The sequence below is a fragment of the Saimiri boliviensis genome, chromosome 1 (genome assembly GCF_048565385.1).
Source record: "Saimiri boliviensis isolate mSaiBol1 chromosome 1, mSaiBol1.pri, whole genome shotgun sequence".
Classification (NCBI taxonomy): Eukaryota; Metazoa; Chordata; class Mammalia; order Primates; family Cebidae; genus Saimiri; species Saimiri boliviensis.
Window position 1 is genome coordinate 268521012 of NC_133449.1, and position 17399 is coordinate 268538410.

The following is a 17399-nucleotide window of genomic DNA, read 5'->3' on the forward strand; positions in this document are numbered from 1 at the left end:
CCCAAACCAGTCAGTGCCAATGGAATTAAGAAACAGAAACAAAGAGTGTGAAAGTGGGAATCAGAGTGGGACATCAGGGGACTCACAGCATTTCAGAGCTGAGAGCCCAGAGCAGACTCTGACCCACATCTTTATTCTTTGTGAACAAGTTATTATTTTTAATAAGCAGGTGTTCAGTGTTTCTTCACAGAATAAAGATATACCAAACAGGCAGATGGTGCCTGTTCACAGTAAAATAGAAATCAGCTCAAAAGCACTCTTTACGAGTCAGCAATGGGGACAAGGTCATGTATCCTGTGTTTTGTGAACTGGTTTAACTAGTGTATGACTGGTACATATTGCTTACTATTTAACATTTGCTGAGTGCTCACTCCACGTCAGACACTTTTCTAACCACATTACATGTGTTTACTCATTTAACCTCACGAGAATCCTACAAATAGGCACTATTTATTACCCTCACTTTGTATATGGGCAAACTATAGCACTTACCTATATTCACAAAGCTGGGAAGTACATAAGGGCACAAAGTGACCTGTCAGCCTGTTGTTGGAAAGGACACTTGTTGCCATTTCCACAGAGTACTTCCCATATGATTTCATCTCCCCAATTATGAGAACTGAAAATCCCATGGGAATCCAGCTAACAAATAATTGAATGGAGAATATATAGCTATAGAGGTAGAGGCAGGTATATAGATATGAATGTAGACACAGACACAGGTATAGACATAGGCATAGACATAGGCAGAGATCTCTTCAATGGCATTTGTTCCAGTGGATGCTCCCGTAACCAATTTTAGATGACTGACATTGTATGGTCTTTTTACATGACTAGCTTATGGTATAAAGTCATGACAGTTTGACATGACCCCTCTCTTGCCTTTTAGCTCCTATTCCAGGTGACTAACCCTGGCATCAAGTATGAGTACACAATCCAGAAAGATGGCCTTGACAATGATGTTGAGCAGCAGATGTACTTCTGGCAGTACGGCCGCTGGACAGAGTGCAGTGTGACCTGCGGGGCGGGTGAGAAACAGCTGCTCTCATTATGAAGCCACGCCAGCCTCAGAGCCGGCTGCAGAGGCGATTAACCCACTGATTTGCTTTGTGCTTTGTGCTTGTGCAGATCCACCGAGATGGCCAGGGGCCTCTGTGGACAGGGAGTATGCAGGGGCCTGGTTTGAAGAGAGGCAGCTTTTCTTTTATCAGCTCTATATACTGGCCTTTTATAGAGCAGATAAAAACTTTGATAAAAGTTTGGTTTTACCAAACTTTTATCAAAGTTTTTATCTGTTTTATAAAAGGCCAGTAAGAGGTTTTGTTACGTGTCAAACAAAAAGCATTAACAACAACTGTGTCTCTGGTTGAGGACCTGAGGACACAAAAGCGGAACAACTGCTCAAACATGTACCATAAATCATGGTCAAATTCAAACCATAACTAGCTCTTCTGATTCCCAACCCAGTGTTCTTACTCCATCTCCTATTTTTCCATTTTTATACATATAGCCGGGGAGTAGCTTTCTCTCACAAAATCAAGCACTAGAGAAGTTCACTTGCTGCCAAGTATTAGTCAGGATGGGGCAAGTTCTGCACAAGAACAAAAAAATTGAAATCTTAGTAATTCAACCAATGCAGGTTGATTGTTAACTCACTGTATGTCTGAAGCAGGTTGGAAGGCTCTGATTCGTTTCCTATGTAAGACATCCAAAACACATGACTTCCAATTGCCCCATAAGGAAAGAAAGAGATAAAAGAAGCAGCCTGGCTCTGTTGATAGCCTTGGCCGGGAAATGCTGCTAGTCACTTCCACGCACATCTCATTGGTTGGTCTTAGTCACATGGGCACCATCTAACTGCAAAGAGAGGCTAACAATCATGGAGGGGCACGTGGACATTTGAGGAGCATGGAATCTCTCTACTGCAGTGCCGGATGAACTTTCCCAAAGCCTGTGAAGGCAGGGGTCAGGACCTGTTGAATACTTGAGGCTGTATCACTCACTTAGGGGGCCTCCACCTCTCTCTCTCCTTTGGGTCATGTCTAAGTCTGTTCTGGAACTTCCTGCCTCTAGCCTGTAACTGCAACCTGCAAAACTAGAGCAGCTACGGAGTGATGTGCCAGAATTGGTGACACAGTAAAAGGGAAGAAAAGTGAAGCAGTGAATGAACCAGAAGACCATGGTCCATTCCACAGCAGGCTTCCCTCTCACACTCCGGGTCTCTGCGTCACCGGCTCTCTGGCTTTCCCACCCCCAAGAGTTGTGCACCATCAACCTTATGAACAATTTTTGTATTATCAACTTCTTTCTTTCCCCATTTCAGCATAGAAAACCAAGGTTAGCTTTTAGAATTCATAAGAATAAAATGTTCATTCTAACTTGTGTGGCAATTTAACAATGTTAACTAACCCCCTGAAAATCTGTCAAGGTCAAAGGTGCAGTCTGTGGCAGCAGCCATGAGTGGTGCTGATAGGAGAGTCAGTCCTGCCATTCCTACCACTCCCTCTAGTATTTCCAAACGTACTGCCCACCACTGCCCAGAGTGCGGGGCTGGGCAAAGGCAATTTAAGCAGAAAATAACCGGGTGAGAAAAACTTCCCCTGAGGAGCAATGGGAGGAAAATGAAGTCATTGTGACTATAGTCATAAATATTTTGTTGATTTGTCATCCCCTGTGTTCTCATCTTTCTATGAAGTACAAGTTTAACTCTAAGTCATTTGTCCCAAGACACCATAGAATGAAACAGCCAATCCTGCTGACAGGGACTCCTGAAAGAAACAAGAGAACATCCTCTACTCTCTTCTGTTTCAAGATAGAACGGACCCTTTGCTTCACACGCACAATATTTCAGAGCAGCAGGTATCAAGAGATAAGTGGATGACCTGTGCAGTAATCACAAAAAGACATCTGAAGTCAGCTAGGAAATTGGACATTCTTACCAGATGTGAATCAGACATTTGGCTTTGTTACAGCCTAAGCCTTCAGCAGCACTTCCGCCTACCTGGGTAAATGTCACTCTGATTACCAAGACTTACTGGGAAAGATCACAATGCTCACATGCCCACCTGAACTTCAGCCACACTGTTTGTTTGAGTAAGGGTGAATCTTACTCTGGCAAAGGAGAAAGACAGCAAGACTCTTAAACATAAATGATGAAATGCTATTATTCACACAGGACACACCATTGCTAAATATAACATTGGAAGGCTTCCTGAAACACTGAATAATTCAGTGATGGATTTTTATTCTATTTAAGCTAAAACTTTCAACACTGTAAAAGAAAGTTAAACACGTTACTGAAACATGAAAAACTGTCACCCCCAACACATGTACTTTTGCTACTTTGCTTTCCTTTCAAAGCATTTTTTTCTAATCATAGATGTATATAGTTGTGTGCATATGGATGCATTTATGCACGTTGTATATGTACACATATATTTTCGCTTATCACAATAGGGTACTATTATGATTCCTTATTGCTGTTCTTCTGATGAGCATTTGAGGACTCATGTAAAAAATGGTCTCCTTAGTTTCAATTTCTACGTGAAATTTCTAGATTAAAAGAAAATAAATATTATAATTCACTTACACCAAATTATCAGATAATATTAACTTACTACCAAATTTATTTCCATAGTGAGTAGGTTACAAATAGGTAGTAGCAATCATTTTTTAATTGCTGTGTTATTTTAGTTTTACTGAGAAACATTTCAAACATACTAACAAAATAGAGAATGTAGTAACAAATTCCTTTATATTAACCACTCAGCTCTATTGCTCTTACCATTTTGTTGTTTGTTTCAGTCTTTACTTTTAAAGACAAAAAAAAAAAAGCCCATCTCCACTTTCTTCACTTTTTTCCCAGAGTTAACTAGGGTTATGAAACCAGTGCTTATTATTCTCATGCAGGTGGTTAAATACTTTTACCATGTATGTGGTTAAATATGTATAGCCATACACATTATATAGAATTGTTTCTCAGGCATTTAATCTTTCTACATATAGTATCATATGCATTATATCATTCTTTGTCTTTTTTTTCCTCAACATTTTGCTTTTGTGGTAAATCCACATTGATTAAAGTAGCTCTAGTACTTCTTTTTTTTCTGTCACCCAGGCTGGAGCACAATGGCATGATCTCAGCTTACTGAAACCTCTGCCTCCGGGTTCAAGTGATCTCTTGCCTCAGCCTCCAAAGTAGCTGAGATTACAGGCATGTACCATCACACCCAGCTAATTTTTGTATTTTTGGTAGAGATAGAGTTTCACCATGTTGGCCAGGCTGGTCTCAAACTCCTGACCTTAAGTCCTCCGCCCACCTCAGCCTCCCAAAGTGCTGGAATTACAAACGTGAGCCACCATGCCCAGCCTCTCGTACGTTTATCTTAAGGGTTGTGTACTATTCTATTACATTAATATATCATGATTTATTTATACATTCTACTATTTTGCAACTATAAATCTTTCTGCAATTCTGTAATGAATATCTTATTCCTTATTACTTCAATACTTGGGCTTCTTTAATTTGTATACCTAAAAGTAAAATTCCTGGGTCATATAGTCTGTGCATATTGAGGGAATAAACCCATGAACTCATAGGGTGACACTGAATATTTTATATTTTTCAGGGAAAAAACAAAATGTTAAAGGGAAGCACAGTAAGAGTTAACATTTCTTGGACCATATGTCTACTGCTAGCTCGAGGTAGTTCAAGGTTAGGTCACACTACATTCTTTTTAATGACATTCTATGTTTGTGAAACTGGCTTTTCAGTGGTTGCTGTGATTAAAAAATCAAGTACCACCTGAAAATCAATGTGAAACTGGAAATGTGGTATCTAGTCTCATTCCAAGATTTGAAAAGTTGTACAGTATCTAATAGATACAGGCATCTCATGAGTGTAACTTAATTTAAAATGAAACAAAAATACTACTTTGTTTTTCAATTTATGTGTATTATTTTTTTCAGATGGCTACTAAGTTGTTGGACCACAAATTTTTATTAAGTTGGTACCTAATTATTTAATGAATGGAACTGTTCAATGTTTTATTTTGCCTAGAGGCACCATGAAAAATTATCAAAACACAAAGGGCACTATGAACCAAAAATGTTGCAAGTCCCTGTTCTAGTCTTTGGCTTGTCTTTCTCACATATGTAATCCCAGCACTTTGGGAGGCTGAGGCAGCTGGATCCCCTGAGGTTGGGAGTTCAAGACCAGCCTGACCAACATGGAGAAACCCCATCTGTACTAAAAATACAAAAAAAATTAACTGGGCATGGTGGTGCATACCTATAATCCCAGCTACTCAGGAGGATGAGGCAGGAGAATCACTTGAACCCAAGAGGCAGAAGTAGTAAACTGAGATTGCGCCATTACACTCGAGGCTGCGCAACAAGAGCAAAACTCTATCTCAAAAAAAAAAGAAAAAAAATATGTTAATGACTTATTTACATTAAGCAGAACTCATATTAAGTAGAAATATTACACCAATTTGGGAGGCAGGAAATCACTTGTGCCCAGGATTTTGAGACCAGCCTGGTCAACACGGTGAAACTCTGTCTCTACAAAAAATACAAAACTTAGCCAGGCATGGTGGTAGGGGTGGGCGCCTGTAGTCCCAGCTATTGTGGGGGCTATGGCAGGAGGGTTACTTGTGCCCAGGAGGTTTAGGCTAGACCCTGCCACTGCACTCCAGCCCGGGCAATAGAATGAGAACCTGTCTCAAAAAAGAAAAGTTAAATTTTTAATATAATGAATTTTGTCTGTTTTCCTTTTAAAGTTTGTGCTTTTGGTGTCTTAACTAAAATACTTTTCTATCCCATATATAGATATGATCCCATATTTTCTTCTAAAAGTTTTAAAATTTCGAATTTCACATAGAGAGTTTAACCCACCTAAATTTATTTTTGTATGAGGTATAAAGTAGGAATCCAGTTTCCTTAGGAATAATCAACTATTCCAACCACGTTTATTAAATACGACACCCCCTCCTTGTTGGTACTTTTAAAGCTGTTACTGTTTTAATATTTTAAAGAAATTGCTGAGAATTTGACAGAACTAATGTGGATGGCTATGACTGCACTTGACAATATCTATATGGGGAAAGAGGTGAAATCTGTAGACAGTACTTAGAAATGAATCCTCTCATCCGCCCCAACTACATGTAATTCAGGTTAAATGTGTGCGCATCTTAGTAGCTGGAACATCTGTTTCTAGCTTGTTGTTTCCCTTGGCTGCTTTTCAGTTGGATTTCCTCCAGGAGATCCCAGACGTGTCACCACAGCCAGAGTTTGTCAAACATCACCACTGTGCTGCATTAAATAGGAGGTCCAGGACTAAGCTAGGAACTCACCTGCCTTTCTGGCAGAGGGATGCTCTCCATGGTCACTTATAATGTGGGCTCCTTGGGAGGGTGCTTTTCTTTGTTTGTACCTGTGAGTGGAACTGGTTTTCTTTCCTCTTGTTTCTGCACTTGCGTGTAAAAAGATGTTGCTCGTTGTGGCTTCTCTGGGGCAGCTGTGTGATGCTTTACCACTATCAGAGAGTCAAGGGAACTGCATCTCAAATAACAAACTCACTGTGTCCTATCTGAGAGAACTCTAAGTGTGATTAAGTGATGATTTTATTTTGTTTTCCTTTTTCCATCTAGTTTTGTAAGCACATCTGTAAAAAGACCCAACTTTTTAGGAATTGTAGTCATTAAAATATTCTAAACTTGGTTTCTAAAGCACAGAATTTCACTGTTAAAATGATTGAACTCCATCTTCATCTGCCTCTGATTATCTGCCAACTCGTAATTTTAATTTACGGTATTTGTGTGCACGTCTTATCTCCTTTGCCAGACGGTAAACTCCTGGATGACAGGCTCTATGCTTGATGCTTCTGTGTGTCTTTCCCCCTTCCCAGGTATGGCACAGTGCTATTTACCGGCTTATAAAGAATGTTACAAAGGAATCAGATGACGAGATGCATAGGGCAAGGCGTGTGGAAAGATGACAGAGCTTCCATGCCCTCTCGGGCTGCTCCACCCTCCGGGAACTTCCCTGTGTTCCACCATCTGGAAGCTCTTTCATCAGCATTTATCCAATTTGCTTATAGGTGTGGATATCTTTCCCAGCTCCCGTTCTGTTGCATTAATCTAGTTCTCTAATTTTTGCAGCTTCATATATGTGTGAGTATCAAAATTCCTTATCTAGTTCTTTCTCTTAAAAATCTTCTTGTTTATTCCAGGCCTTTGCTTATTTATTAAATTTTAGGGTCAACTTATAAAACTCCAAGAAAATCCCTCTTGGAATTGTAATCCATTTACATGTTATTTATGTGAGGATTGATGCCTTTAAAACAGTGGGTTTTTCTGGGTCTGAATACACACAGCTAACTAGGGAAGTTAAAGATCTCTACAAGAACTACAAAACACTGCTCAAAGAAATCAGAGTTGACACAGAAAAATGGAAAAACATTTCATATTCATGGTAAGGAAGCATCAGTATCATTAAAATGGCCATACTGCCCAAAGCAATTCACAGATTCAATGCTATTCCTATTAAACTACCATTTAGATTCTTCACAGAACTAGAAAAAAAAACTTTTAAAATTCATATGGAACCAAAAAAGAGCCAGAATAGCCAAGGGGATTCTTTAAAAATTATTTTTGTCTTAGAGATACATAGGAAGGCTATTGATTTTTGTGTTTTAATTTTATATCCAGCAATCCTGCTGAACTCTATTATTAGTCATAAGTTTGTCTGTAGAATTTCTTGAATTTCTGTTTCAGTAATAAGAAAATTTTTATCTTTGTTCCAGATGTTTACTTTTTGTTTTTTGAATTCATTGCATTGCTTTGGGCCTCCTACAGAGTGCTGAATGGAATAGATCACAATAGGCAATAAGGGACATGTATGCCTTCCTCCTGACTTTGGTAGGAATGCTTCAGATGAGCCTTATCAGTGAAAAAAAGTTATCTTCTATTTCTGGCTTATTACCTTATTATAAATGAGTGCTGAATCTGTCCAATTTTTTTTGCATCTACTGAGGTGATCGTATAGTCTTTCTCCATTAATATCCTAAAGAAGTTGGTTATTTCATGAATAGATTTTCTGTTATTGAACTGTACTGGCATTCCTTTGATAAAGCTTACTTAATGTGGTATCAATTTGTACATATATTGTATGCACTGTAGAGTTCTGTTTGCTAATATTTCACTTAGGACTTTTGCATCTGCCTTCATGAATGAGATAGATCTATCTTTAATATTCCCTTCCAGCACTCTCCTTGTTCAGTTGGGTGTCAAAGTTATAGAACGCTCATAAATGATTTAGGTTACTTTTCCTCTTTTTTCTCTGCAACTTTATATAAAATAAGAATAACAATGGTTTGTGTCCATTGCTGTTCTTGCTTCCAAAGAAATTCCTCCTCTAGTTCTAGTCTGTCCCACTTTGGTTAGGTGGGGAGATTTTTCTTCATGCTTCTGTCATCATATAGGACTCACAAAGGCATTCAAAGGCAGGTTGTCTGCAGATCAGGTGGCTAGAGTGGGCATGCAGTGGTCTGTGCATGATGGCAACTCATCCTTAGAGTTTCTTCATACCTGTTGACCATATGGCTCAAAAGGTACCCCTTATTTTCTCATTCATTTATATGATTATTTCTTCCTATTGACTGGCTACTGTCTTCCTTTAAGATAGTAATGCATTCAGGTAAGTGTCCCCTACAATTGTATAAAATCTTCCCTGGTTCCGTGGCTCGCTTTCTCATTCTTAAGTAATAAATAGTCCTATTAGTATGTCATGGTAGTTCATTAAGATCGTAGCCTCTCTCCTAGGCACAGTGGCTACGCCTTTAGTCCCAGCACTTTAGGAGGACAAAGTGGGCAGATCACCCGAGGTCAGGAGTTTGAGACCAGCCTGGCCAACATGGTGAAATCCCATCTCTACTAAGAATACAAAAATTAGCTGGGCATGGTGACACACACCTGTAGTCTCAGCAACTCTGGAGGCTGAGGCAGGAGATTCACTTGAACCAGGGAGGCAAAGGTTACAGTGAGCCAAGATCGCACCTCTGCACTCCGGGCTGGGCAACAGAGTGAGACTCTGTCTCAAAAAAAAAAAGAAGATAATGATGATTGTGGCCTCTGGAACCAGAATGTTCAGATTCAAACTCCAGCTTAGCCAGCTATCAACTGTATAACCTTGTGTAACTTCTTCATGCTTCAATTTCTTCATCTATAAATGTGAGAAATTTTGTGTGGTTGGTATGAGAATTAAATGAATGAATATATATAAAATGTAATTGTTAAAAAGCAGTGCCAGAAAATTCCTAGTACGTATCTATTTAAATATTATAGATATTTAAATCATAGATTATCATCTTTATTCTCTGTTCTGTGATTCCTATTATATAAATACTGAAACTTCTCAAACCACCCTGTACACATCTTAACTCCTTTTTGTATTTTTCAAATATTTTTCCCTCTGGAACTGAATTCTGAGTTCCTCAGAACTGTATTCAACATCACTAACTTCCTCTTCAGCTGTGTTCTGTCTAGAATTTACCCTCACTGCAGCATTTTTTATTTCAATGACTGTATGTTTTTCCCCAAGTTTTCTATTTGTCCTTTTTATATTTATCCATTCTTATTTCTTCCATTTTTACAGTTTATTGTGCTCGACTAATAGGCTTTATTAGAATGTGATTGCCTTTTAGTATCTTTTTCTTTTTTCTCCTTCCTGCCTCTTTTCTCTCATCTCTTCTCTGTATGCACCCCACCCTTTCTAGCACTTTTGCAGTTTCACCTGACCACACAGTAGGCCCTCATTTCAGGACCAGGATTTGTCATGATAGTTTAGAATTGCTGTCTCATGGTGACATTGACAATGTACTGGATAAAGTGATGGTGCCAGTAGGTAGGTCAGCTGAGCTCTCGACTGAGAAATAGAATCCTTATCTTGCCAACTTCCCAGGCCTAAAACTCTTCAGGAGTGACTGTTCTAAGTAGCTAGGGCAGGGGAGGGGGGTTCCTTATTTTTTTTTTTTTTTCGTTTTTGAGTTGGAATTTTGGTCTTTTTGCCCAGACTGGAATGCAGTGGTGTGATCTCAGTTCACTGCTACCTCCGCCTCCTGTGTTCAAGCGATTCTCCTGCCTCAGCCTGCCAAGTAGCTAGGATTACAGGTGCACACCACCACACCCAGCTATTTTTGTAACTTTAGTAGAGACAGGGTTTTGCCATATTGGCCAGGCTGGTCTCAAAATCCTGCCATCAGGTGATCTGCCTGCTTCAGTCCTGCTCCCTCAGATGATTTTTATAAGGGAAAATAAATTTTCTTCTATTCCTAGTTTATGACATCTTTCATTATAAATGAGTGTTGAATCTGTCCAATATTTTTCTGCATCTACTGAGATAATCATATATCTATTACTATGCTAATTTGGCTATTCCACAAATAGATTTCCTCTTACTGAACTGTACTGGCATTCCTTGGATAAAGTTTACTTAATATGATATAAATTCATATTTGTATTAACCGCATTCACTCTTGATGAGTTCCAGGTCTAGGAAGGGAGTAAGACACTAACTGCTTCTGCCCAGGAGCCTGACAGAGCTCCGCTTAAGTTAAACGCTTCCCTTAACTTCTGCTCAGTATTTTGCAGGGCTGCTCGGCTGTATTTGAATGTGGTGCCTTATTTTTTCTATTTTATAATCTAATTTTTTTTACATATTTACATGTCGTATATTACTGTTACACATTTGAAACCAAGAACTATTTAAGCATAAATTCACTAAGATGTTGTTTTCTTATCTTGAATTTTTAAAATATTTTATTACCTTTGTTCTAGATCAGAGATCCATGTGAAAAACTGGCAAGACAATAGTCTAAACTGAGCTAACTGGTGTGAGAGCCAGGCTATTTTCCACAGTTTACTCCTCAGAGGTAAAGGGCACTCTCAGAGAACACCAGCGACAGCCAGCTTCCATGCCAGTGTCTGTTCTTCTCTCCCCTCAGCCACATTTGCGTTTACTTCTGCCTTACCATGGGGAGTGACACTCTGACTTTAGGGAAATTTAGGACTAACTACCCCGCAGGAAATTTGCAAGAGAATTACCATGCTTTACGGAAGGCTTATTGAAAGTGATTTATCTGAGTCACCCATCAAAAGATCACCAATGAAAGTTCAGCCAATAGATTATCTGTGAAGAAACATCTGCAGAAATGGATTGATACAGATATTCATCTCCACAGGAAGCTTCAGGAATCCTTATAAGAAAATATTTTGGCAAAAAGCTCAGGATCACTTTTAGAGAAATGCAAAAGCCACCTTTCTGCCTCATTGCAGCCCTAGTACTGCAGAGTTATGTCAGTTATAACAGAGTCTAAGGAAAATTTCGTGTGTCCTGGAATGGCCCTACTGCTGGAAAGCAGCTCCTCACTTCTGAATGTGACCTTTGCCATTTTTGTGCTCAGTGATCTTGGTTCTGCTATATTGAGCTTGTAGGTACAACAGTGGCCTACACAAAAGACAGAATGCTTTCTGCTGCCCTGCCCTGGACTTCTACTTTTCCTTTATCCCCTAGGTAAATTCTCTCTGGAGTTTAGTCATTGTCCCTTTGTTCAAAAAATGTCATGTGCTGGTAGGAAAAAGCAAATATTGAAAACTGCAAAGACCATGCCTACAAAGTTGCTGGAGATTATTCGACTGTTCTAAACTGAATTATAAACTAGATCACATTCATTGGAAATAAGATAGTGTGGAGCAGATACTTATGTTTACTGAAACTAGTTCCTACAGGATTTATTCCATCACGTTCCTACTAAAGCTCAGTGTGACCGTGCTTGAGGTAATGTCCACGTATCCTTGATAAAGCACGAGATTCATAAATAGAAGCTCCTATTCCACTATAACCCTGATTTGTGACCATATACTGATATTTAGAAAGCAGAATTCACTTCTTTGGAAACTCAGAGTCAGACACTTCTTTAAAATTTTCAAAATGCACTCATCTTGCTGCTAATCCATCTGACTTTGTCCACCATAATCGTCAGGAAGGATCAACCGAGTTCAGATATTGAGCTGTCATAACGTAAGACTTCATAAAGATAATAGGAGGATGTATTCAGATGAATTTAATAAAATTAAATTATAGGAGTTGAGAGATGGATACTCTGGAATGAGGATTATATAGTTTACTAAATGCATAAGTATATAAAATACACTACTAGTAATATATAGCGAAGGTCTGATAACCTTTCCATTGTAGTTCACCAATGAAGAAATGAGAATCGTTAATCAGAATGGCTAATCTAATGGTCTTTTATTTAGCCAGTCTTCCTAGTTCCATTTTTACCCTGTGCAGCCAGCAGAGACTCATCCCACCCTTATTTCAAGCCCTTAGTTTTGTTCTCTAATAACGCAGTTGCCTGGAATTCCTCAGCTGGTTTCTGTAAGGCTTTGCCTTGCTCAGTGTCCTCCGTGGAATGCTGACTGCCTGCTTTTCTTGTTAACCCATGAGAGCCATGAGACAGTGCAGGCTTTGATTTTAAGTAAATGAGGTCCCTGACTTGGACTCAGAAGGGGAGTCATAATCAGGCAGGAATACTTCCCTGAGTATGGTGAATTTTGAAAATGTCTCCTTCATAAGGCAGAATCTTTTTCTACCTAACACTATTAAACAGTCTTTAAGCACCTTATTTAAGCATTTTTAGATAAATTCTTATGTTACAGGTAACCATGACAGCTAGCTTATGAGCTTATGTGGCCAGTTCATTGGCATTTCAGAGAGAGAAAAAGTAGTGGCTTGGAGTTTTACTGATGTAAGAGATATGGCTTTCAACAAAGGATGATAAGTAAAATAAAATCTAATCATCTAATATACAGTCAAGCAATATTTGTAGTTATTGAAGTCAATGTCAATGTTCTTTGGAGTTAGGAAATAAAAACGAATTATGTCACAAGGGTCTAGTTGTTTGTAGGAAGGAGTTTACATCACAGGAGTATGAAAACTAGGGCTTCAGTGAGTTGGGTGAGTTGAGTTTGCTTTATTCCCTAGTCTCAGTGTGTGAAGCCAACCCTGATACTATGAGGTGCAGGAAGCAGAATTTTAGAGGGATTTAATATTCACGATTGGATGAATGGGTTGCAAAGAGGCTTTGGATTCAGGTTCCAAAACTTTTCTCAAGGTCCTACTGTGTGCATTCAGCATAGGACCAGGACTTAAGGTCCATCGTGGGCATATGAGGACGTGTACATCATTTTGTCCTCACAACAACACTATACTATAATCTTTTGCCATTATGAAGAGGAGGACAAGGAAACTAAGGCTTGAGAAGGTTAGCAGAATAATCCAAGATCACTCAGTAAGTAAATGTTAAAAGCAGGATTCAAAACCAGTTTCAGTTTTGATGGCGCTGTTGATATTGTGATTGTTGATCACACACACACACACACACACACACACACACACACACACACACCCCTCAATGTGTTTGAGCTTCTGTAGCTATGAGACCCAAGTTGTCCTTGACAGAGCCGTCATTATGAAGGGTAGATCTGAACTCATAGAGCATGCAAACAGATGAAGAAACCAAGAGAGCCGGAAAGAAAAAAGGTAAATATTTAGTGTGAAACGAAATTGAAAGCTGGCTAGGAATGGACTCATTGACAAGCGATGGATGTATACAATTCCCACACTTTTCTTCTTCCTGTGAAGTTAATGTTTGCTACATATTTAGGGGAATTGTAAGTGAAAAGCTCTCTACTGAGTCACAGAATTATCATTTTTTATTTTTAAAATCAAGGTTATGTCTAATTTGGGGAAGATTATAATGTATCTGCTAATGTGCAGTGTAAACTGTACTGGTACCATTCTCACTTAAATGGTTATTTTTTCAAAAGAGATCTTACTAGTATTTTAAAGACTGAGTATACAATGCCTTGAAACTTTCCCATGATGTAATTAGATGTTCACTGTCTTAAGTATCTAATCTTAAGTTTATACATAATAAGGAATACTGCAATTTTTGCATTAGTCATTATAATAAGCTATGTCTTTAGTTGTTTCATCTTTCAATTGTCTAAACTGAATTTCTGAATCAAACTAAATTAACCAAAACAAACTCCCTCTATTTTACGATCTCAGTATTGAATTGAGAATATGATGAGCTATGTCATTTTCTTTTAGGCATAGGAAACATTACTTGTTCCTTATATTGAGGCATAATTTTCATTCAAAATGAGTACTCCTGTTTAGAGCACAGGAAGACAGTTGTTTTAAAGGCACTTAGTTGACTTTTCACTGCTAGTATCCAATGAGATTTACTAAGCATTTACTCTGCATGGCAAACTTCTGGTTGCTACATGAGGAAAGGCATTCAGAATTGTCTGGAAATAGCATTTTGAATTTAGTTCTCATATATTTTGGAATGTGACTGATTTCTACTTTCTGTCTTTTGAAGTAAGTGCTTCCAGATAAACAGTTAACTTAGTGCCATGGCAACATATTGATTGATTGGCGTTCTTTGTTAGCTAGAATTTCTTTGGGGACTATATTTAGTACAGAAGAGAAAGGGAAAAATAGCAAGCCAAATAAAAAGCCAATATCATCTATCTTTCTTTAATTTCCAGGGAAAGATCAAGGCCACATAGACTTAGCTGAATGTGTTATATTTCCTGCATCAGGGTGACTGATTCCAGCCCCCTCCACAAGAGAGATTACAATATCCTATGTCAAAGAAAGATTTTGTTATTTCAACAATTGATTTTCAGAGTTAACGAGTGTGTCACTGAAGGTGAATAGTTTGGGATTTTCACTGCAAAGGAGATGTTACCAGTCAGGGACTCCAGCAGGAAACAGCTGACACAGTCAAACTGGTAACCTTGCCTACTTTCAAAGGTATGTGTAGGGTTTAGGGAAATTAGGAAAGATCATTGATGGCCCCTGCCCATTGACAGTGGAGGGTTGGGGGAATAAGTCTACCATCCCTAAGCCTAAAGAATTAAGGGAAGGAGCAGTTAAACAAAGAGATTGTGCCTGCCTTTCCCAAATCTCACAGGAAGCCACAGCAATCCACAGGATCAGCTTCCTGAGGTTTAGAGCAGGGAAGAGAAAGGGACAGAGTGGACCTGGAGAGAAAAATAGAAGAACTGGAGCCCAAGACAAGAGAACATGAAAAGTCAGTAAAATCAATCATGATTAGACTGTAGCAAACCAAGTTTGATTGCAGCTCTGGGTCTTGACTGGAGGAAGAAAGAAAGCTCACATTTATTGAGTTTTCTTTCAGTTACTCCTGGCATATAACAAACCACCCTAAATTTAGTGCAGTAAAACATCCAGCCCTTTATTACACCACAGATTCTATGGGTCAGAAATTTAGACAGGACACGCCGGGTATGCTGTGCCTCTCTTGCACTATGTTTGGCAGCCTGGCAAGAAAGACTCAAATGCTTGGGGGTGAAACCATCTGAATGCTCTTTTATATTCATGTGACTGGCACCTGAGCCGGGTGATCCAGGGGCTGGGTTCATCTGGGACTGACTGTCGACTCAAGCACCTACATGTGGCCTTTCCAAGGGCACTGAGTTTCCCCATTATGGTAGCTGGAGTGTCCCAACAGCAGGACAGATGCTGCAGAAGAAGTTGCTCAGACTTTTCGAATCTGGCTTCTGAAGTCACACAGCATCACTTCTGCATTTAGTTCAAGGCCAGAGGAATTAGACTGTGTGTCTCAGCCAGGGATGAGAAGGTCATGTTGTAAAGGGCATGCTGAATGGGAGAATATTGTTGCAGCCATCTTTGGAAAATATGAGCTGCCATATGCACACTCACGAAGGCAATATGAACTAATTTCATTTTGAAACACTCTGACAGTAGTTGCAACAAACCATTTCTTAGGTTAACCATAAAATTACATTAACCAGATCCTTTCGTTATCCAAAGTTTCCAATAATTAAACTTTGTCTTCCCTTTATGGATTATTGCTTTGAAAATGTAAAAGATACTTCCAGGATCAACTAGCTGAGCTTCCTGCCCTCCAACGGCATGAATATCACTGTTCTCATTTTCCCACAGACTTGGTCCAGTGATGTGTAGAAGGGAAAGTAGGGACTAGAACTCAGGACCCTTGGATTCAATTTATTTTCTTTTTATATATATATATTTAACTAGAAATAGGTAAGATATGAATTGATAAATTAAATTCTACCAAATAAACACACAAGCTTCAGACTTGAGAAAGAAGCACTTGGCCAGGTATGACTATCCTGTAACATCAGGGAAGTCTGCCTACAGGGTTGGGGCCCTCACTGGAAGACTGAGCTTGGCTTGGTAGCTGGCCTATACAAGGGCTGTCATATAAATAAGAATGCAGTCGCCAAGACAATAGAAGAGTAATGGTCACCAGAGCCATGAATGTCAGTGGAGAAACTGACACGTAGTTATCCCTTTTCCCTTCTGCCCTTGATGATGTCTGCCTGGTCTTTCCATTTGTCTTCCAGCTGGTGCAGTGGATTGACCTGTGCAATATTATTAATTTTCCGAAGGGGATTTTATATAAGGTTGTGTGCCCTTCTGGAGACAGGAACACTAACCACACTTATCTTTGCTATTCATGCACAGATATGAAGGTTCTGGGAATGTTTCCAACCTGTTAGAGTCACCCAACCATCCTTTTTATATTTTAACATCAAGAATTTGCCAAACCACCCGAGCTTTAATGAAACTTCTAAACAGCTAAACTTTTTTGTTTCCCCACTCTCCAACAGATGTATGTCAGCTTCTCTGGTGTCAACGATTCCAGTCTCTATTCCAGAATTTTCTCAGAAAAAAAAAAAAAAAGATTGATTCTTTTGTAAGGGATATACTTACTGTTTTGCAACTCCCTCTGACCCTTTCCTAAATGACAAGATGCCATCTGGCACTGGGGGATTTGGCTGAAGCGAGTCCATGCTGAGGCAGTGGGATGTGGTGGGTGTTAGGACGGCAGGTTCCAGGTCAGTCCTGCCGGCTGTGTGGCTGCGGGAATGCCCTTTGGTGTCCTTGGCTGTAAAGTGAGGAGGTGACCAGCTCATTGGCTTACTCAGGACCTTTCCAATTCTAGAGTTCTGCACACACCAATGAGTCCACGGAAGGTCTGGACATCCTGAGAACTCACGGTGTCAGCCTTTTACAAACAGATTGCTCTGCCTTTCAGGGGTCTTAGACTTTAGTGTTCTCACCCAGTATTTCACATGTCACATTGAAGCTCTAGCCTTTTCAAGGGAGCTGCTAACTCGTTTCTTCACGGCCCTTTCACGTCAATCCATGACAGTCTGGCCACTCCTCTACATTCCCTTGCTAATGATGTCCTAGTTAGCAAAGCCAGTGGTCCTTTCCCTTTTTCAACCTATGTGACTTCACTGTGCCTCAGT

General features: G+C 39.4%; 1 protein-coding gene across 3 annotated transcripts in view; it reads left to right on the top strand.

The window, feature by feature from the left end:
• The window catches only part of ADAMTS12 (ADAM metallopeptidase with thrombospondin type 1 motif 12), a 364104-nt gene that overhangs the window by 288109 nt on the left and 58596 nt on the right, over nucleotides 1-17399 (top strand). For all 3 annotated transcript variants that reach the window (XM_074386716.1, XM_003936214.4, XM_074386709.1), the window contains exon 16: nucleotides 890-1028. In XM_074386716.1, the coding sequence (XP_074242817.1) occupies nucleotides 890-1028 (139 nt within the window). The remainder of the gene's footprint in view (nucleotides 1-889; nucleotides 1029-17399) is intronic.